Source organism: Oppia nitens, unplaced genomic scaffold, assembly GCF_028296485.1.
Source record: "Oppia nitens isolate AA-2021 unplaced genomic scaffold, nextdenovo-longstitch-racon4-pilon3 scaffold3_pilon_pilon_pilon, whole genome shotgun sequence".
NCBI lineage: Eukaryota > Metazoa > Arthropoda > Arachnida > Sarcoptiformes > Oppiidae > Oppia > Oppia nitens.
The window spans coordinates 8,388,041-8,410,885 of record NW_026533221.1 but is presented as its reverse complement, the minus strand read 5'-3'; the positions used below and the strand labels follow the sequence as shown (position 1 = coordinate 8,410,885).

At 23.9% G+C, this 22,845-nt stretch overlaps 3 protein-coding genes across 3 annotated transcripts; 2 read left to right on the top strand and 1 right to left on the bottom strand.

The window, feature by feature from the left end:
• The first annotated feature begins 1,981 nt into the window (after positions 1 to 1,981).
• On the top strand, positions 1,982 to 8,745 carry LOC128958126 (glutaminyl-peptide cyclotransferase-like). Its single transcript, XM_054303940.1, has 6 exons — positions 1,982 to 1,987; positions 6,776 to 6,889; positions 6,964 to 7,233; positions 7,310 to 7,373; positions 7,928 to 8,122; positions 8,507 to 8,745. Exons 1-6 carry the CDS (start codon positions 1,982 to 1,984, stop codon positions 8,743 to 8,745), a joined length of 888 nt encoding a protein of 295 aa, XP_054159915.1.
• Positions 8,746 to 9,303: 558 nt separating this feature from the next.
• LOC128957329 (uncharacterized) lies at positions 9,304 to 10,942 on the top strand. The gene is made up of 7 exons (XM_054303068.1): positions 9,304 to 9,376; positions 9,458 to 9,613; positions 9,685 to 9,939; positions 10,007 to 10,126; positions 10,188 to 10,508; positions 10,590 to 10,748; positions 10,830 to 10,942. Exons 1-7 carry the CDS (start codon positions 9,319 to 9,321, stop codon positions 10,937 to 10,939), a joined length of 1,179 nt encoding a protein of 392 aa, XP_054159043.1. The 5' UTR covers positions 9,304 to 9,318; the 3' UTR covers positions 10,940 to 10,942.
• Positions 10,943 to 11,054: 112 nt separating this feature from the next.
• LOC128957344 (U7 snRNA-associated Sm-like protein LSm10) lies at positions 11,055 to 11,860 on the bottom strand. The gene has a single exon (XM_054303086.1). The coding sequence runs from the start codon at positions 11,478 to 11,480 to the stop codon at positions 11,091 to 11,093; it is 390 nt and encodes a 129-aa protein (XP_054159061.1). The 5' UTR covers positions 11,481 to 11,860; the 3' UTR covers positions 11,055 to 11,090.
• Between the last annotated feature and the right edge of the window lie 10,985 nt (positions 11,861 to 22,845).

Genomic DNA, 22,845 nt, shown 5'->3' with positions numbered 1-22,845 from the left:
TTGAAATAATTTGAGTCTAATAAATTTGTTTATATAAATTGGGTTTTATATATTAGAATCATATATATTGATTCAAATACTTTTAATTAATCTAAATGACTATAATTTTGTGCTAATATTAATAATTTTTTTTCTAAAAAATTGAATTATTTTTTGTTGTAAATTTAATTTGAAATATGTTATAAGTGATATATGATATTAAATTTATTAATATAAAACACTCAGTCGTGTTCATGAATTGAAAATCCTGTCGTGAAATCATTTGTTATAACCCTTAGGTCTTAACATTTTTTAAAAATCTCATAAATGGTTGTCATGTAATGTTAAATAATTTTTTTAATTCATTATAAATATTGTTTAGATTTATATTTAAATATATTTATATGTTTAAACAATTAACTTATTTGTTAATAACCTAAGAATTTCAAATTCTAATTTTTAAAATAAAAAATTGATTTTCAACACAATTATACAATCAAAACTTGTTTAAAAATTTATAAATTAATATAAAAATAATAAAGTACTTAATTTTCTTTTAAAAATATAATATAAAATATTTAAAAATATTTAAAAATGTTGTAATCATATTAAATAAAAACTTTATTTTATCTAAATTATTTAATCTAAAATCATTTGTATAAACTCTTTAAATGTATCAAAATTTAATAATTAAATAATTGTTATTTTAAACTAATCAAATTAATAAACATTTGATTTTATAGTTTTAATTTTATTAATTGTAATATAAATTTGCATATTTAAATATAGTATAAAATATAAATGATTTAGATTAAAGGATTTTATATAAATTAATTTTAAACTAAATAAAGTTTTCAGAGTATAAATAAATTAATATATTAACAAATAAAATTATATTCAAACTTACAAACAAATCATAATTTTGTAATTACTATTTATAATTAATATTTTTCTTTTAATTATGTTTGCTTACTATAAATATAATATTGAATTTTAGTATAGAGTAATAATTAATAATTACAAATTTAATGTATTTGATATATTAAGTCAACTATTAAAATTGATTACGTTTACAATAAAAATATGAAATATTTAGTATTTAATCAGTTTACCAATTATATTACTTTCATACATAATACACTATACATACCATATATAATACTTGTATAATACTATAAATATACCTATGATATATTGTATATATATATATATATATACAATATATACAAATATATATATATATTGTACAATTATAAGCATAGTATTAAAAGTATTAGACTATAATTGTAAATAAACTTCAAAAAATATTGAATATAACAAAATTATATGTAATAAAATGTGAAATTTAGAAATAAGTTATACTAAGATTAAAAATTTTTAATTTAACTACACTATAAAAAAGACAATTAAAATGATTAAAACTTTTAATAACTCTATACCTTATAAATGGTTCAATTTATTTGATTTTTATAAAACATCAAGAAATAGTACATTAATTAGAAAAACATTTTAAGAGAATAAATTTATTTGATAAAAGTTATGTTAATTGTTGTATAAATTTGTATAATATATTGCCATTGTAAATACGTATACGTAATAAACAAAATATTGTAATTTTATTAAATATATTACCGTTAAATGTTGCTTAATTCCCCGTTTTAGATATGTAAGTCATGGTTAATAATGCGAGCTTTTAACCATATGAACAAATATTTTGTAGCTTTAAATTTTAATTTACCACTCCTTGTATTTAAACGTCTCAAATAGTTCTAAAGCCTTGAAATATGTTATGTATTGATATTTACCTAATATATTATGTAAAAATACTGCAAAAGTATACAATTATGTCATTAATTGTTAAACACTGTCATAACTATTTAATTACCAGTAATAGTTATATACCATTTTTAATAGATTACTCTTAAATATACATTACAGTTCCCCATTCCCCCATTTTTGCTTTTCCCCATACCCTCGTTTAATTTACCAGGGGTGGTAAAAAATGCGAGTTTTTTACCATATGAAAATGTTATTTTTCATATTTTTATGAATTTCATACGGGGAATTAAGCAATGAAATACGGTAATTATTATCTGTAATAGTGGTGTAACTTTTTCTCAAAATCCCGTCTTTTCCCGTCTTCTATGTTTTAAAGTCAATCGCGTCACGTATTGTCACGTTTTTCAAGATCTTTCTCGTCTTATTATTAATAATACGTAAATATTAATAAAAAAAATTATAATAAATTGTTTGTATTTAATTTATTAATTAATTATTAATTAACAATGATTGTTATTCATTAAAATATATATTTGTAAAATTATTAATAATTATTAATTAATTATTACTATTATTAATGTTTTTTTGTTAATTAAAACAATACGAAACAAGATCTTGTATTACACCACTAATCTGTAATAATGTGTAAACTTTTTATGTATAAAATTGCATTAGAGCTAAATAAAGATTATTATTATTGTAATAATAAAAAAATAATAAATAATAAACGTTATAAAAATAAATGTTAATACGATATTCAACTAATAATTTCAATAAACTTATAAATTATAATTATAATAATAATTATTATAAATAGACTTTCATTTGGCATTTAATTATTATTTATAATTTGCATAATAATGTCTTATACTTGTAAATTATAAACTAAAATTTTAGGACTTTTGTCAGTAATCTTAATTGAGTAAATATTATGTTTATTTACTATGTATAGTATTGATTGAGTCCATTATAGTATTTATACATATACTTTATATTAAAAAATACAAAAACCTTATATAGGGTTACAATCAATTCATAGGAATCTTATATATTATATAAAAAGGTAAATGAAATGATTTTCTTTGGATTTTATATTTCAGTTTTATATTTATACGACTGAACAGATGTCTATTATATGGTATCCAATGATTTGTGTAAACGACAAACAAAATACATATCATTTACATAGAAATACAGTATATTTTATATATTATAAATAAATCGATAATCTATTTTAAACACAGATTTTAAAACTTTAATGATTAAACAAATTTAAACAAAGATTTGCTTAAAATTAACTAACAATTTCTATTATAACAAATATAAGTCTATTTTTTATATAAAAATAGCAGTATTTATTTAATTATTTAAAAATACTGTAAAACTAATAAATATTTATCGATTATTTTATATTTGTATATATTTTTTTAAAAGTCTATTATTGTACCAAAATTTGTGAGCGTAATCATGAATTCATATAAAAATAAATACATATCTATAGCCTATTTCGGCAAATATAAGACAAAACCATTAAATGAAACATATTTTGTTGGCTTTTGTAAAAAATGTAATACATTTGTCGTAACTCTCGAGTTATTTATTTTTATTTCTTAGAAATCTTTTTTTTTGTGCAAAACATATGAAATAACTTATTGAATATTCGGTTGTGAAAAGGTATTTGTGTTATCGTTTTCACAATTTTAACAAAATTTTTCCATTATTTTGTTTCAAAATCTTATTGTCTCGGATACAATATTGCGAAAAAAATATTTTTTTTTTACATTATTCAGTATAAAACAACTAATCATTTATACTAAATTATAATTAAATTATTTTGTAACAAATCCTAATGACATCACATATGTGTAGTACCAGTAAAAGTAATTGAATTCATGTTAATAATTTTTAACAAATAGTAATTAGTAATACATTAAAAATATTATATTGTTATTATTTAATATACTAAAAATATAAATATAATTAAAATAATATTAACAATGATTTAAGAATTACCTTAAATATATTTTTTTAAACAATAATACAGCAAATTGTTAACATTTAATTTATATTTTATATTGAATAGTAAATATATTATAGATAAAATAATAGTTTATATTTCTCATGTCGTATTATGTATCATTACAATAAAAAAATTAAATATATAACATAAATTAATTAACAAAAGTAATTATTTTATATTAATGAATTAGTTAGAAATAAATAGTATAAATAATAAGTAGATATATAATGAATTTAATATTATACATTAATAACATTGTATTCACACATTACATTATAACATATTTTTGTTAATAACATTTTGAAAGTAATTTTATGTGTAAATTAAATTTTTATCTTAACATTTAATATTTTGTGTATTAATTTATCATTTTAGATTCAAGTATACTTCATAAAAATAATTATTTTCACATAACTTTTAAAAATATTATTTAATAATCTAAAAAACAATAAAATAATGTAAACTATTCAGTAGTTACACATCATATAATAAATTAAAAAGTCATTTTAAAATTCAAAATAGCCATATAATGTATAGATAAATTAATTTTATTTGTAAATGACTCAGTACTTTATAAAATATATTTTTAAAAATTTTGTTTAAAATTCAAGATTTTTAACTTAATTTCAATAACCATTTAATAAATTTGTTAGTTTTAATAAAGAAAATTCAACTACTTCAATTTTTTTATTAGATATTAATATTATAAACTATATATGTTAATATCAATATATACCTTTTATTAAAATTAAATTCAAAATTTACCATGCTACGTTTAAAATTAACATTTGTGGTATCTTTAATTATCATTATCTATTTACTTAAATTTCAACATTTTGTTAATGCAGTATGTATTAAGATATTAATTTTTATTTTATTTCTTAATAATTAAATATTTTTAAAAGAAAATTACTAAGTTTTGCTAAATTTTATTATTATTTGAGTTTATATATCAAATATATACTATTTTAATGTTTAATTTACGTAATGTGTACTAATTATATGTAATATATTTGATTAATACGATATAAATAACTCGTATTAAATCATAATATAATTTACAGACAAACTTTAGATATACTATAATAATATAGTAATTAATTTTGGATTTACTAACTTATTAAAACCATAAAACACATTTGTAATAATATTTTGGGTCAAATAATATATTTTTAATATAGTATTATTAATATCATAAAAGTGTTTAGAGTAAATACAAATACAGTACTGCACTTAATTTGACATAATGTTTGTAATGTCAGTGTATTATTTTTATACATGTATATAAATTATTTAATATATACTGTATATTACATATATAAATAAATTGCTAAGTACTGTATATCTTCAAATTAATATAACAATTAATAATTTATTAAAAGATTTATTGAGATGTAATTCATTATTTCTAAATATAATAAGTATTAACCATTGAATTTAGTATAAAATTATAACTCAAAATAAAATATAAATAATAGAAGTGACATATTTTTTTAGTTTTTATGACATTTACGTTATTATAATAAATGTTTGATAATATTATTAGAATAAAACTTAAATAGATTTCATATTATAAAATTTATTATTTGATTTAATTTTATATTAATAGAATCAATTTGACTGTAATATTATATTAATATATTTATAGTATATTAATATATACTTTAAATATACACAAATATCTATACATAATAGTGTGTATATTAAACTGAAAATTTCATCCTGTCCTGTCCTGTCCTGTCCTGTCCTGTCCTGTCCTGTCCTGTCCTGTCCTGTCCTGTCCTGTCCTGTCCTGTCCTGTCCTGTCCTGTCCTGTCCTGTCCTGTCCTGTCCTGTCCTGTCCTGTCCTGTCCTGTCCTGTCCTGTCCTGTCCTGTCCTGTCCTGTCCTGTCCTGTCCTGTCCTGTCCTGTCCTGTCCTGTCCTGTCCTGTCCTGTCCTGTCCTGTCCTGTCCTGTCCTGTCCTGTCCTGTCCTGTCCTGTCCTGTCCTGTCCTGTCCTGTCCTGTCCTGTCCTGTCCTGTCCTGTCCTGTCCTGTCCTGTCCTGTCCTGTCCTGTCCTGTCCTGTCCTGTCCTGTCCTGTACACATTTAATATATATATGTACACTACATATGTCATAATTTATTGCTTACATATTTATTATTGTCATATAAATTATATATTATTATTAATTATATATTATATATATAAATTATAAATCACTAACATATTGTATGTTATACTGTATAGTACATTGTGATACACATAAGTAGGGTTCGGGCAAATTCCCTCCCTCGTTTTAATTAATTAATGTTTTTAAAAAATTTAGAGTAATGAAAATCTAGTTATAAATTACAAATTAGTTTATTTTATTTATTTATTATATTAGTAGTAGAATTAGTTTATATTATTTTTATATATTCGTACAAAGTTTATATAAATATAAACCAAAATTTATTTTAGTCATGCATTATAAATATATACAGTTTAAATAATATAATATTATCAAATATACTAATATCATGTTTTGCTAATTATTAAGTATTTCGATATATTTAGTAGACAAATGTATAATTTATAATTTAAAGTTATGTAAGCTTCAATGATTACTAATAGCATTATAATTAATAAAATATCATATGTATTCATGTAATTTATTATTATAATAATTATTATTTGTATTAATAATATGGCATTTTTATAATAATTTTGATAAATATATGATATGATAATTATATGAATAAATAATAAATTAAAATCAAATTTCAAATCCATTTTCCATATATGTTTACAAATTATCGATAATACTAAATATGTTAAGTTCATACTGTAAGATGATTTATTATTTTGAAAAAATATATTGTTATGTTTACAATACTACAGTAACATATTTAGTACTAATATGCAAACATATATGGAAAATAGATTTGAAATTTTATTAAAATATTTATAAGTTAAACATTAATTTGAATGCAATTAAATATTTGCATTTTATTTATAAAATTCATTAAAACTTAGACAAATGACAGCAATAGTTTAAGAAATATAATAAATATTGATTTTAATAATACGCTCACAAATATTGCAATTCCTCGAGTTTCGGGAACTTCTGGTAATTCTAAAGTCAGAGAAGTAAATGAAATAAGTTTAAGAAATAAATTTTACAATTAATTATATTTTTTTATTTTATGTACTCTGACTTGTAGTATATAATAAAAAGTATGAAAGAGCTCGGATGGACAGTTAGTTTGGATATGTTTGTAGACATAACACCACGTGGAAGGAAATCATTTGCTAATATAATTGCCACAAATAATGATAAAATATGCAAACGTCGGGTAATTGCCTGTCATTACGACTCTAAATATTTTCCGTCTTTTCCATTCATCGGTGCAACCGATTCTGCCGTTCCCTGCGCTCTAATCATTCATTTAGTGCGAAAACTTCACAAACAATTTGATTCTCACCGATCACTCGTATGATATGTTTAATAAGTTATTTGAAACTTTCAAATACTTTTAGTCATTTAATTTTCTATTCAATAATTTATAGAATAAGGAATTGACGATTGAATTCATTTTCTTTGATGGAGAGGAAAGCTTTAATGATTGGACGGGTATGTTATTACTCTTATATATAATAACATTAATTTATCCATAGTTTTAATATCAAAATTCAATTGTTTTTTATTAAGATCATACAATATAAACTAATTCTTTACTTATTTAGATACTAGTTAGATCCGTGTAATAAAATGTGTATCAATAGTTAACACGTGCAACAATACTCTCTCTCTCTCTCTCTTTCTCTCTCAATCTATCTCTTAACTAAACAATGCTTTCACGCGCTATATAATATACAGTGTATTATAAAAAGTACATTTTATTTATTAATTTTTTATTTAATAAATTAAAATTATTAATAATCGCGCGACACATTAAATTTAATTGTTGATACAAACATTGAACAAATTATATAGTAGTATAGATTTATTATAATATAAATTTTTTATTGTATATTTAAAATTAAATATAAAGAGTAAAATAACATATTATACAGTAATAATTTTAACTTATAACTAGAATTATGATAATATTGTTATTCAAAAGTAATACATTTTTGTTAATTTTTAAACATAAAAATATTTTTATTGTATTCTCTTACTATTAGCTATGGATTCGCTGTACGGATCCCGACATTTGGCCAACAAATGGCAAAATACACGATCAAAGTGTCCCAAAATGAACAATGACTTGAATGGCATCGATATCATGATTCTTCTGGACCTAATTGGAGCTAAAAATATGGCTTTTCGTAATTACTTCTTTAATTCAAAAGGATTTTATGCAACTCTCATGTCAATTGGTATATATTTTTTATAAATTATATTAAAATTTGAATAATAGTATTGGTTATAAAATATTAATAACTATTAATGAATATAAACTCATTTAAAGCTTATACTAAATATGTTTTTTTAAAAATGATAAATAATGTTTTCATTGAAAATATCAAAAATATCATAAAATAGATAATATAGATATAAACGAAAACATAACAATCCATATAAAACTGTTTTTTATTATATTTTTTATAATGAAATGTCTTGAGGTTTGCCATTATTATTAATAATAGTACGGAATATGTTTTTTGTTGAATATTATCCAGTCATGAGATGTATTGTTGTGTTGTTTTTTATGAGTTAAGTAATAATACTTTTTTCATGCCTTTACTCTATGAAATTACCAGAAAAGAAATATAACAACAATAAAAACCAATTATTCCCATCAAATGGTTTATCATTGGATGTTATCGATGATGATCACCGACCGTTCCTATTAAAGGGAGTTCCAGTACTACATCTAATATCTCAGCCCTTTCCCAGTGTATGGCATACAAAACAGGATGATATTAAACATCTCGACTTCTCTATTATTAACTTATTTGCCAACATTTTCAATGACTTTCTATTATATTTACAGTATTAACTAATCCTATTATTTAGTTAAATCCAAAATACAAACAAATCGTTTACAGTGTAAGTAAATGTCTATTAAATATAATTTTTAAGTACATAATTAATTTTTGAAAAATAATGATAATATTGTAATAATTTATTGCTATTAATAATAAAATATTTCCTGTATTCTATTGTATAGCTATTTAAAATAAAAATGAATAATTTTTGCAACCAATAAAAATTTATTTATTAAAAACTAATTTTTGTTTACGATTTATGTTTATTGATCGACTAAAGTACTAAAATTTAATATTAAATTACTTTTTTGAGGTCTTCATTATATATAAATTTTATAATAAAGTTTTATTTTTGTCAGTTTTCGCACAATTTTGGTGACATTTATGTTAGCATATTTAATAAATAATTTTTGTGTTAAAAGTGTTATTAATTTTAAAATAGTTATTATTTAAAACGAGTTAATAAATAAAATTTTACTATTATTTTTATACACCAATTGATAATAAAATCCGCAAAATTAAAAATTATGATTTTTATGTCAATAGTTTTGACTGTTTTACTAAGTAAAACAAATGGACAAAATATGACCACTAAATCATTGAACGAAAATAAATATCATTTAACAAATAGAAGCGCAAGAAGTTTGTAAACTTGATGTTACAAAATATTATATAAAAATAATTTTAATGTTAATTAAATTGCAATTTTTATCAATTATTTAGTATATTTTCCAATATTTGAAATGATTGAGTTTCCCAATGAGGGCTGTATGACAGTGGACGGCCTAATGGGCACGTGTTATGCGCGTACAGAATGTCTACTATTTAATGGAATCAGCCGTGGATTTTGTGCGCGTGGTTTCGGTGTTTGTTGTTTCTGTGAGTGTCATGACTTATAAATGAAATGTCAAACCAATTATTGACATACAATTCAAACATCTCTATAATAGTTAAAGCAAATTGTGGTGATATTATGTTCCGAAATCGGACACATCTATTAAACCCTAACTTTCCGCACGCTTTCAATGGTGAGATGCTCTGCGATACCACCATAAAGACACCGATCGATGCCTGTCAGGTGAGACTTCATTTCGTCCAATTCCTTATATCCAATCCCAAAGACAAACTCTGTACGGTTGACTCCCTAACTATACCGCATTCATATAAAATACCGATCCTTTGTGGAAACCTAACCGGTCAGCACAGTATGTATTACCGGTAATGAGATTTTAAATTTTTTAATAACTACTATTTTTTATATACCGGTATAAGTTTATTTAGAGGCCAAAGGTATTCAAGAGTTAAAACTTAAAATAGCAACAGGAAGTCATCCTATGAATAGGTATTGGATTATTGAAGTCCAGTTCATTCAATGCGATCTATTGCTCAAAGGTATGGACAAACTTATAACACAAATCCAATTCCTTATATATATATATATCTACACAATAAGCGCCATCCGGTTGTCTGCAATACTATACGGGTATCGATGGAGTAATCAAGACATTCAACTTTGATTGTGTCCGACGACGTCAATTGCCAACCCGTTGTCGTTCAAATAAAGTGATCAATACATTCAATTCAGTCAACAATACCGGTAGTGGTAATTGTCTTCAACAACATGAGTTCATTGACAGATCACATGAATGTCTTATTGGTGATCTTGAGTATAATATTTGTATTAGAATTGAATGGCAAAGATGTGCTATTGAATGGCGGGCTAATCACTTTGATATGGGACCCAATGGACTCTTTGGTGGCCAACGTGGAGACTGTAATATAATAATAATTACAATTATCATATTGTAATCATTTTTAAGGATATTTTTTGTAACATTTTTTGTTAAAACAATAGTTTGTCAGCAAAACTACATAACCATTGAAAATGCCAAAAGTTTGAAGGATTTTACTAATAGTGAGGTAAACAAACAAATTGCTATCAAAAGTTTCGACAGATTTTGTGGATCAGCTCTTAATATCGACAGATTTAATACAACAAGTTCTCCGTTGATAAGTATATATACAATATTTTGCATGTTTTCAACTATACGTATGACTACACTAATGATAAAACAATTATCACATTATATTTAAGGTACAGTAAAACCATTTCAATTGGGAGTCACAACTAGCCATCACTTTGTTGGCCGATTAAGAGGTGCCTCACTATCCTATCACCAAAAAGTCTGTGTCGGCAATGCATAAGTCATGAGAAATCACTTTCTGGTCACTAAAAAATCATTATTTATTTAAAAACTAAATTAAAAATATATTTCGTTTTAAAAAACCATAAAAAGTGGTTAAAAATATATCACAATTTTTCGTTTATATATATATAATAAAACTAGTGGTCAGTCTAGTCCTCATCGATGGACTTCTTGTCGATTGTCGACTGAGTCCTTCGTTGCATATTTTGTTGAACAGCTTTACGACGGCTCTGAATAACCTCTAATTGGCACTCAATGGCCGCAACCATATCGATGTCGTCGGGAATGTGAACCATCCGTATACGCGATCCTTTGGCAAAGTAATAATCAAACGACTGGACGAGTTGGCCATCCATGTCGTGAATCGTGCAGTCGGACAGTTCGGTGTTCATGAATGAGTCGACGCCGTCGATGACTCCCATCAGGTGATTGTCGTTACGTAAATCAATACGAGTTCGGCGGCCAATCAATGATTGCAACAAACAGATCAACGTTTTGGCCGATTTTGCCCTCTCTCGGGCCGATACTATGGCCGTCATTTAGTGGCCAACACACCAATAGTCTGAGTGTCCACACTATTGACCGCCAATTTGTTGTACCAATCGATGGACACAACAGTCACCACATGTCTGGTCACGTCATTAGTGGACATTATTGTGTGGTCTCTATGGTTACCAATCAATAAGTCATTAAATATTTAAGTTTTGGCGCTAATTATGAAATCGACTCTCGAGTGACCACTTCTGCTGTTTGACACCAATTGGGTCATCAAATTGATGACTAATTATAAGATTTTCACTTTTTGGACAAATATCTGTCAAATCATTAGTCATTTAATAAACGAAAAAATGATTTCATGTTTTTATTTTCGGCAATCATTTTGATGAACACTTGAAAACATAATTCAGACAATCGGACAGTTAGTTAGTTTGCGGTCAAAGTTTGCAGTTTGTTGTTTGAAAATAAACTTAAAATACAATCAATTAATCAAATTTGATTAATACTATAAACTTTATGATTAACCAAAACAATATCAAAGTGTTGACCAATAGATGGCCATAAATGCCATGAATTGCAAATTAACTCTCGGCTATTACCAGAAGTGTACTTAATATCATTGAATTTTATTTAATAATAATTTTTATATAAAAGTAATTATATATTTATTTCTCACAATTTATCAATAAAATTATAATAAATAATAATTATCTATTTTAATGCAACATTACTAGACTATTGATAATCTAATAATTATTATTATTAATAGATTTAATTTATTGATTTAAATAAGTAATGGATCACTAATTAACTCTTATAGAAATATAAACTTATAAAAAATATTAAATGATATAATGTATAAAAGCTATTAAAAAATTACATAATCACCAAACAAACCGATTGTATTTGTTATCACGCGTTTTAAATATCAATATACAGTATTAATGAATCAAAGAATATAATAATTTTATTGAATAATAATTTGCATATTATTAACAATTTATAATTTATTTTATAGACATTTAAAAGCAGATTTATAAAAAAAATCGTTAGAAATTAGTTAAAATTGTTTCAATAAATCATCCATTATTTTAATATTCAAAATTTATTAGGTTTTTAAGTTAAGACAAACAAAGAAGTGATCACAAGATAGTTGAAGTCATGTCTTTGCCGATGCAAACGTTGTCGTCACTGAAAGAACAATTGGTGCCATACCTTAGTTTGCCAATGACTGTAGTAATACTTGTGCTGATGATTACCGGTATATACTATCGCTACAAGAATCGAAATGCTCGACAACTAGCAGTAGAAGGAGATTCGGTTATCCAAAACAAAAGTCAAGACAAACCATTCAAAGACATCCTTGTTGTTGATGAGTCAGAACAAGAGGCAAATACTGATCTTCACGATGAACACAGATTTGTTCATTTGGTAGAACCGGAAGATAATGATTATTCAGAGGAATCAGAAGATTCAGATGAATCGTTGGGATTACTCGATGAAGACTTTGATTGCAACAAGAATTTTGAAAAGAAATTCAGATCAAATGAAAATCAAGAAATGCAATCAAGATTTGGTCAAAATTTTGAAAAGACTTCATCAGTCTTTTCTCCTCATGAGTCCACAGCTTTCCATACTTATGCTAAAACTTCATCTATGGGTTCAAATAACAATCAAATGCAATCAATTTTTCATCAAAAGAGAGATCCTTCAATTGCTGAAGTAGTTCAAGAATCTGGTCAACAATTGTTTGAGACTCAGTATCCAATCCGATCACCATTTGTTCGCTTGCCATGGATTTCTCCATATCAAGGCATGTCTGGCAATTGGATTCCTACTCCCAATCCTTACTCTCAACGGTTACCTCAACCGCGTCCGGTTCCCAATCGCCGGGAAATTTATGGACATCAGCTGACCACTAGTGGATCACCTTATGATCAGTCGGCTGCAGACAATTGGTTGGAAAATTCAAACACCGATGCAGACCAACAAAATTAGTGATAGAAATGATCGGCGATTTCAGTGAAAGTTTTTCTATGATTTCTAAAAAACATTTTGTAACAAATTTGTAATAAAATTTTTATTATTAAAGTAACTATTAAAACGTGTTTTATGTTTTTGTATAAATAGTATTATGATTTAAAGGCCTGTAATTTAATTTATATGTACAGTATATATAAATATTAAAATTACAATAATTTACATGCAATGAGTCGTAAGAAATTAATGATATTTACATAATAGCCTAGAAATTCAGTACAATATATTGTATTATACAAAAATTATTAATAATAATAAATCATTGCAAATGATATTTTTTTGCAGTAATATAGGTATATATAATTTAAGTTATATAGTATTGTAATATCCAGTATTATACAATAATTGCAACTTACAATCCATATGACAAATCTATTGTTACACAATATATCCTAATGATAACAAAATAGTAAATTATAGTTTTATTTGAATTTATTGATATACTGTAGTACTGTATTATATAAATAAATGAAATTGAAAGTTTTTAGCAATATTGTAATATAGCCGTATTATACAATATAATATTTTGAATAATACAGTACTATACATAATGTTTTCAAAATCTTTTCAAATTGTATTTTGCTGATATATTGAAAAAAAATAAAAATAAATATTTTTTTAGTAAAATATAAACTTATTTTTAATAAATTGTATGCATTTTAAAAGCATATTTTTTTCTTTATAAGAATTCAATTTCTATTTTATTGCTAATGTATTAAACCTATTGTAATGACCCGAATATTGATAGTGAAGTCCCAATATATAGTATATTATAGTATTTATAGTGGCAGAGGATTAGTGGCAATTGTGTCCATAAAAATGGTTTTAAAAGCGAAAGAAGTGCATATTATTTATAGTTAGAGCCCGTATGCTATGTTTGCAAAACTATTTTTCAGAAAAAATGAGACAATTTTACAGTTGTATCGGTTGTTTGAATACAATAATCAAATGAAAAGTAAAAATATGTAAAGATTTTTCTCTCAATTCACTCACTTTCAGTCCGTGTTTGCAATGTTTTGTCACAATAGGTGTTTTTTGGTCAGTTTACTCAAACAACTCAAAGCACCTTATGGTAGTTGAGTCAGTCAGTCAATGAATGAATGAATGAGAAAATAAGAGAGAAGAGAAAGAAAGAAAGAAAGAAAGAAAGAAAGAGAGAGAGAGAGAGTATGGTCTTAAAAATTTGGTCACTACTGTTATAACCAATATTTATAAATCTATATATTGTATTATGTCTGCAAACGTACCAATACTACCATTTGGCTCTCTATCTCTCTCTCTCTCTCTCTCTCTCTCTCTCTCTCTCTCTCTCTTACGAAACACCTGTTGTATTGTTTGAATGATTTAATAATTTAACTTTAATAAAAAAATATCCAAAAAAAATTATAATATTAATGTTGTATGAAATATACTATTCATAATATACTGTATAATAGGTAATTTTTATAGGTATTAGTTTATATAGATATTTTTATGTAATTGTTATAAAGAAATATACAAAACAGAAAAACTTAGCTAAGTTATAATATAAAATTTAAATGAGTAACAAATATTTAACAAATTAAATAATAAAATCAAGAATTTAAATTTATTTTTATTTATTTTGATATATATATATCTACTATGAAATGTTTAATAATTTATATTTATCTGTGTAATTAAAATCATTATATAAATCATTAGATTAAAACAAATTATTATTACTTGTAATCTGTGTAACTTTACAATATATTGGTAGATCACTTAATATTAAATATATTACATAACATGAAGTTAAAGCAATTTACGTTATTATATATAAAATAATCTTTTATTGTAATATTTTACTTTCTATAGAATATAGAAACCAGTCCTTATGCTAAAAAAATAAAAATAAATTTTATATTACATTGATGTTAACCACATTTTTATTATTACATAATTTTTATGTTTACTATCACATAATACCACACAATGAGTAATTTCCTATTTTTGTACTAAATCTTTCAGTTTTTTATTAAAATTTACATTAAATACAAGTACTGAATTATTATGACATTAAATAATGTCATAATATAAAAATTGTTTATCTTATAAAAAGAGAGGAAAATGTTTGTTATATCACATAAAAGAAATATGAGAGGAATACACATACAAAACACACCGGGAGTTAAATTCATACATCAAAAAATGTCTCATTCTTTGGTCACAATCGGATAAATTTGAAAGTTTTGAGTTTATCTCTTTATTATCACTATTGGTGTGTCGGATAGAGAGAGAGAGAGAGAGAGAGAGAGAGAGAGAGAGAGACGGCATACGCCAGTGTCCTCGTTATGAGTCATTGATAGGCAAAAGACTGTTCAATAGATATTAAAATTCAAAGTTTATGTCAAAAATTTCACTCAAGAGTTCATTGTATGCTAAATATAGTATGTATTGTATTGTATAACCTAACTGTATGTCTGGTGAACTTTGTATATGATTGTGGTTTGAATAGATTATATGTATATATAATAAATATTTAAAATTAAAATTTTTAATTTGTTTTGAATGTTTATTATAATATAAATTATTACATTTTTTATAATTATAAAAATTATTATGCATTTATTTATGATACAAGTAAAAATATAAGATAAACTATTAGATACAGTTTATAAATATTATGTTTAATTTATTTGTTTGTAAGTTATAATTTTAAATTAATTTAAGTTATTTTGATTTAAACATAAAATATAAACAATAATTGCATTCTTACTTCAAGTTAATATTATGTTTATTACACAGCAGTATATTTATTATGTATTATACAGTATTGCTATATTACAGTATAATATCAATTTATATAATGTCTGTTATCAAACAAACAAACAAATTGTTTAAATATTTTCATCATATATTTTATAATAATAATAATATTGCCATTAATTGACCCGAAGGAGTGCACCTGTGATTCAAAAATTAACGAAACGTTAAAAGAGTGATTCAAAGGTTTTTTAGACACAAAAATACATTACATAATAAAAATGTTAATATATTTTCAACGTTAATGTTTGTTAAATAGCATTTTAATATTTTTAGTTCATGATATAATCTAAATAAAATTTGTTATTATTATGTAATTAATGTATTTTACAATTTTTAATTAACTTTAAATTAGTTTTATTGATATATTGTGCTCACTATTAGACAGTTAAATTATTGAATGTAATTTATTTAATATTATAAATGGTAATTTACTATTGACAATATTGGCACTGATCATCATTTATAAAACTACTAATAAAAGTGTTTTTGTTGCATATAATTAGTAGTCATTTTATATTTATTTGAATTTGCATTTTATATTTAACTTATATTTTGTCTAAGAAATCTTCATCAACACCAACACCGGTGAAAACAATGGACATCAAAGTATATGATGCGTGCCATTGATGAGAAAGTCTCAGATAAATTGCATGCATCAGTGCATGGGATCGGGAGTCTTAAGGAGAGAAAGAGAGAAAGGGAGAGAGAGAGAGAGAGCTGTTTCTTGTAAGCTGTGACTCTCCCATATAGTAGGACTGATGAGGCCTACCATCACTGCCCGCGTACACCACATGTCTATAATAGTCAATACATACATATATGGTCACAAGTTTTTAGTTTTATTGAAAAATGCAATACAATTATGACCTTCGCTTATAAATATATTGTATAAATGAAATGTCTGTGTGTTTTACTATAACATCTTTTACGGCATTTCCGAAACGCAACAGTGATTAGCCCTTAAGCTAAATACCATAAGAAGTTATTTAAGACATTGTGAGAGAGTGTATGTGTTTATCGCAAATACACATTTGCCATATAATAGGTCTTTTTCCTTATGTTTTTTGTTGACTCACTATATCTAATGAAAAATTGTTGTTTAAGTTAAACATTAAGAAAGAAAAATCACTTTTCAAAAGACAATAAAACAAAATAAAAATTGTGTTGAGAGAGAGAGAGAGAGAGAGAGAGATGAAAAACAATTGTTTTCTCTGAATCTCGAAAAAATTGTTTTATAACTTATATTATTTGCGGAAAAAGTCATTCAATGTCTATAAACAACACAAATATAACTTCAATGAGATTCACTAAATGGTCGTTAAGTTTATTCAGTCATTCATTCAATACAACAACCATAGAGTATGAAAATTATGAATGAAATGACAAACTTTGGTGCAACTAATTGCAGGATGTTTGCCAAACACCAGTGCACTGGTGCTCATATTTGTCCTACCAGTGCTTCAATCACTTAGATAAGGCTTTTTTCATCGACACCATAAAAAACTTTTCTCATAACATTATCAAAATAACACACAAACACAACTACAGGTATATACTGTATATATAAATTTTAACGCACTTTGCTTTATAAAAAAAATCAATGAGTAGTACAGGTTGTGAGCAGATGCCCTCCTGTAACGCCTTTATGGTCAGCACATAGAGTACTGTCATATTAAGACATGTTTTGTCTCTCTATCTTTTAAGCGGAAAATTAGCCATAAGTGCATCCAAAACACAACAACAAAAACAACAACTTTACCAATCATTTGATGTACTTTTTTGTAGATTAAAAAAATTTATTTACTCTCATGTGAATTGTTGTGGAAATTTATATATATTTATAAATATAATGATGTAAACAACCAAAACAATATAAAAATAATTTTTTTTTGTAAATTTTTATTAGATTTTTTTTGAATTGAAAATTGTTTGTTGTGTTAGTCTTTTAGCGTTTGAATAGTAATAGATTTAGTATTATCTTGGTAATTTTTCCAGTTTAAAGCACCAGAAAATAAGTGCACAACCATTGGATTTGTTTAGACAATATAAAGTACACAACAAAATACTTATTTTGTGTATCTATTGATATACACGATATCTCACTTATATTAGTAAGTTTAGCATTGTGTGTATATGTATGTTAGAGAGAAAGAGAGAGAGAGAGAGAGAGAGAGAGAGAGAGAGAGAGTTTTGCTATGCATATGGTTTTATGAGTGAATTGTTGGTGAGGGTAGATAAGAAACTGAGCGATGTATCATCAGATATATCGGTGCAATTATGTGCACAAATCAATTTCAATTACCCCCACCTCTGCACCGTTTTGGGCCACAAATTATCATTTGCCAATCAATGACCCGCTGGGTTATCATAGTGTCTAATATACCAGTCCTTATGGTATGGGATGTGCAATGTGTGGAGTGTAGAGAACCCCTTCCACGACGTGGGAAGCCGTCATCCCATCCATATAATGCTTTAAAAGTACATACAATATGAATAAAAAGTGTTTGGATAGTATGACTATAGAAATGGTATTTATTAGTGTCTGCATATAAACTAAATATAGTATTAGTTTATACAGTAAATCATATAATAGTACTGTACTTTCATTCAAAGGTTATTTTCGTGCATTTTTTCCATATTAAGTATGACTAGAAATTTATATATTAATAACAAGTCAACAACAATGAGTGCATATATACTATACATGTATAATGTAATAATATATATATATATACCTATACAGAGACCGACAAATATCCAGACACTCATGTTTGTGATGAAGAGGCATAACATGCTATAACATGCCATCCCATACCTGGCCAACGCTCAATACCTAATACGGTATTATTTGCTAAATAAAAGCCATAACATTGAATTAGTAATTCAATTAGGAATAGCTTATCATTGACTTTGAACTTTAATACCACAAAACCAAACACATTACTGGTAATAATAATAATAATAATAATAATAATAATAATAACATTAGGATTAAAACTATACTATTGAATAAAATAGTTTTTTTAAATTTTTAGTATTTTATACAATCAATCATTCAATGTATTAGTAATTGTTTTGACAAATTAAAATTCACACAAAAATCACGACTTTCTTTTAGATTTAATCAAATATATTTAATATATAACTTTATACTCAATATTTAAAATAATATTAAGTTTTAGGTTTCAATAGTTACACATAGTTTTTTTTAATTTTTTGAATACGTAAATAACCTATATTTTTTAATAATATTTAAAAATAATTTACAATTTTATATATCATTTTGGTTTGAAATAATAATTTATATATTTAATTAACTAAATAATCATTTTTAATTTCACTGATGAAATTGTATTTAAAAAGCAAAACATTTACAAATTATATCCAATGAAGCAATAAATCTACAAATTTTATGTTTTGCTAAAAGATATGTGTGATTAAAAAAAATTACTGTAAAATTACATGACATTTACAATTCATAGCATTTTTTAAATGAGACTTAAAGTTGTTTGAAAATTTATATCCAAAATGAAAAAACTATTAAATTTAATTCATAGACAAAGTATATATAGTATTATATATTTATAAATAAGTGTGAAATAGGAAAACATCTGTTAATAAAATCTAACTCTTATTTAGAGGTGTTATTAATGTTGTTGTTATAAACATAAAAAAGTTGTTAACTTTTTATGTTTTATGAAAATAAATTTTTATATTCTATAGAATTTTTATTTATTTTTTTGTATAAACTTAACCAACAATTGTAAAAGTAAGAAGTTTACTGTAATGTTATAATATATTGCGGTAATATTTGCGTGAATTCAATCAGTTTTATTGTTACAAAATATTTTACAAAACAAAATTAATTAACTGGTTGCTATATTTTTAACTTTTAGTTATTTTATCATTTTTTGTGTAATATTTAAGATAGCAACGTTTTATGCAATTTCAACACACAATTTATTGCATTACATAACACATAAGCTTTATATATAGCTTAATACTGTATTTCACATCCACAAGTAAACTCAGGTGTTATTTACATATATATTATAAGTTGTCTAAAATTTGATTACATGATTTTTTAACAGCCAAATAAATGGTCAGAAAAAGTATGGTTTGGGCACAACACTCACACTCACTCACTCACTCACTCACTCACTCACTCACTCACTCACTCACTCACTCACTCACTCACTCACTCACTCACTCACTCACTCACTCACTCACTCACTCACACACACACAGGAGTCTTGAGGGCTGAGCTGGTAAGGCTTTGAGGCCATAATATTATATAATAATATTGGTATATACTTATGATTATGTAAAGAATAAGTACATAATTGGTGTGTCCCAACCCTAATATAATATTTTACAACTTGATATAAAGTCATAAATATTTACACATTCATATAATAATCATTTTTCATAGCATTATCAAAAAATTGTGTTCAAAATAGGTCGCCGTTTCTTTTAAGGTATGCCTTTCTCCCCAAATAAAATCCCTCAAAAAGAAACTCATATTTTTCGGTCCCAATTTAATACACATATAATGAAGCACATGTTTCTTACATTATGTTTATTAGATTTTAACAACTTTTAACATAAAGGTGTATATTAGTGGATCTTTTATTATGCTATGTTCAACAGTAAATTGTTTAACAAAAATAACTCATATAATATATATAATGTGTATACATATTTGCTATTACTGTGTATACATATTTGCTATTACTGTGTAACTTATATCTATCTATTTATATTACCGGTGCATACATCATAGGTATTAGACATATGGACTGAGTATATACTATATATAAACTGTATACATATATAACATTTGTGAAATAAGACCACACATTGAGATGTTTTTAGCACTAATTTGGGAAAACTGTTTTTTAAAATACTTATTGCTTTAAAGCTTTTAGAGTATAGAAAAATTAAACCATAAAACAGCCAAAAGTATAACAATAAATGTTTTTAAAATAAGTATAATAAATGTCTAACATTGAAAATTTTGCAAAACAATATATCATATATTCAGTTATGAGTAAATCCCATATAATATCTGTGCCCAGTATTCATCCATTTCCTTCCTTTTATAGGCTTTTATTTAATTTAGTTTTTGTTTTGCTTTCAATAATTATTTTTTATAGAATTGTGTATATTATATATATATATTGTATATATGTATAAATAAAATAATGAATAAGTTTGTAAAATCTATTATGTAATTTACAATTAATATTTATTTGAATGACATTTCGTTTCACTTGTTTTGCAAATGAAAATATAAAAAAAACTTTTGTATAAATGTATTTTATTTGTTTCATTTCGCATATCATAGATTGAAAAATTAAACAATAAATATTAAATGTTTTGATAGATATAATAATTTTAATATTTTAAATAATAACAATAAAGCATAGACAGTATTGAAATATTTATAAAAACACAAACAAATATTTATATATATTATATTTGTGTTATATTTATAATACATTGGGGATAGTCTATAACTTATAGATACGTTTTATAAACTATATATTTTAGTTGAAAGAATTCATTATACTTTATAAATAAGTTATAACTTTTTTTCTTAAACCAATGATAAATGAAATGAAATCTAATGAAAATAATGAAACAGATAATTGAGTTGTAAACAAATATATAGTATATATAATATATAGCGTATACTATACAGTATTATATACAGTACAAAATGAACTTAATTTATAATTTTCAACAATATATACACTGAAAAACAAATAAATACAAGAAATGCTTCTTATAATTACATTTGAGATATGATTTACGTGAGAAACAAATGTTTAGTAAATAAAAAACAGAGAAAATAATTGCAAAAAACTATATTTATTTGAAAATACCATTAATTTAATGTTAAATATTTAGAATTTGAAAAAATATTTTAATAAGACTTTTAGCTACTTATAAATAAGTTGTCGACAAAATAGCATTAAATGTTTCATATTATCTATGATTTAATTGAATTCATTATTCTCTGAATAATACAGAGTTTGTATATTTATTATATAATTATTTTATTATAAATCAAGTAATATATCAAAATAACTTTAAATGAATTATGGATTTGTTTATCTTAATATTTATAAATAAAAATATTTAGTAGCAATAACAATAACAATAACAATAATAATAATAATTATAAACAATTTGTCTATAAAAATCATTTTTATATAATTAAAAATATCTTGAACTTCTGAAATTTTACAAATTACTAACAATAAAAATGCATTAGTATTAAGTATATGTATTAATATTTGATAAAACAATGAATTTATAATACCACATTAATTAAAGCTTTTTCTATTAATATAGATCTATATAATTTCAAATAGTGATATTTATGTGCTAATAAAACAGTATAATAGTAAAATTATTTTATTTATATAAAGTAATTTTGTATTCATATGTAAAATTAAGTCATTATTTGAATGTTAAACCACTATTTTTTTTATTTTCTATTTTTTATATGAGTATAATTGCAAATTTCCTATTTAATTTAATAATATATAACATTTTTTCAATTGTTTACTA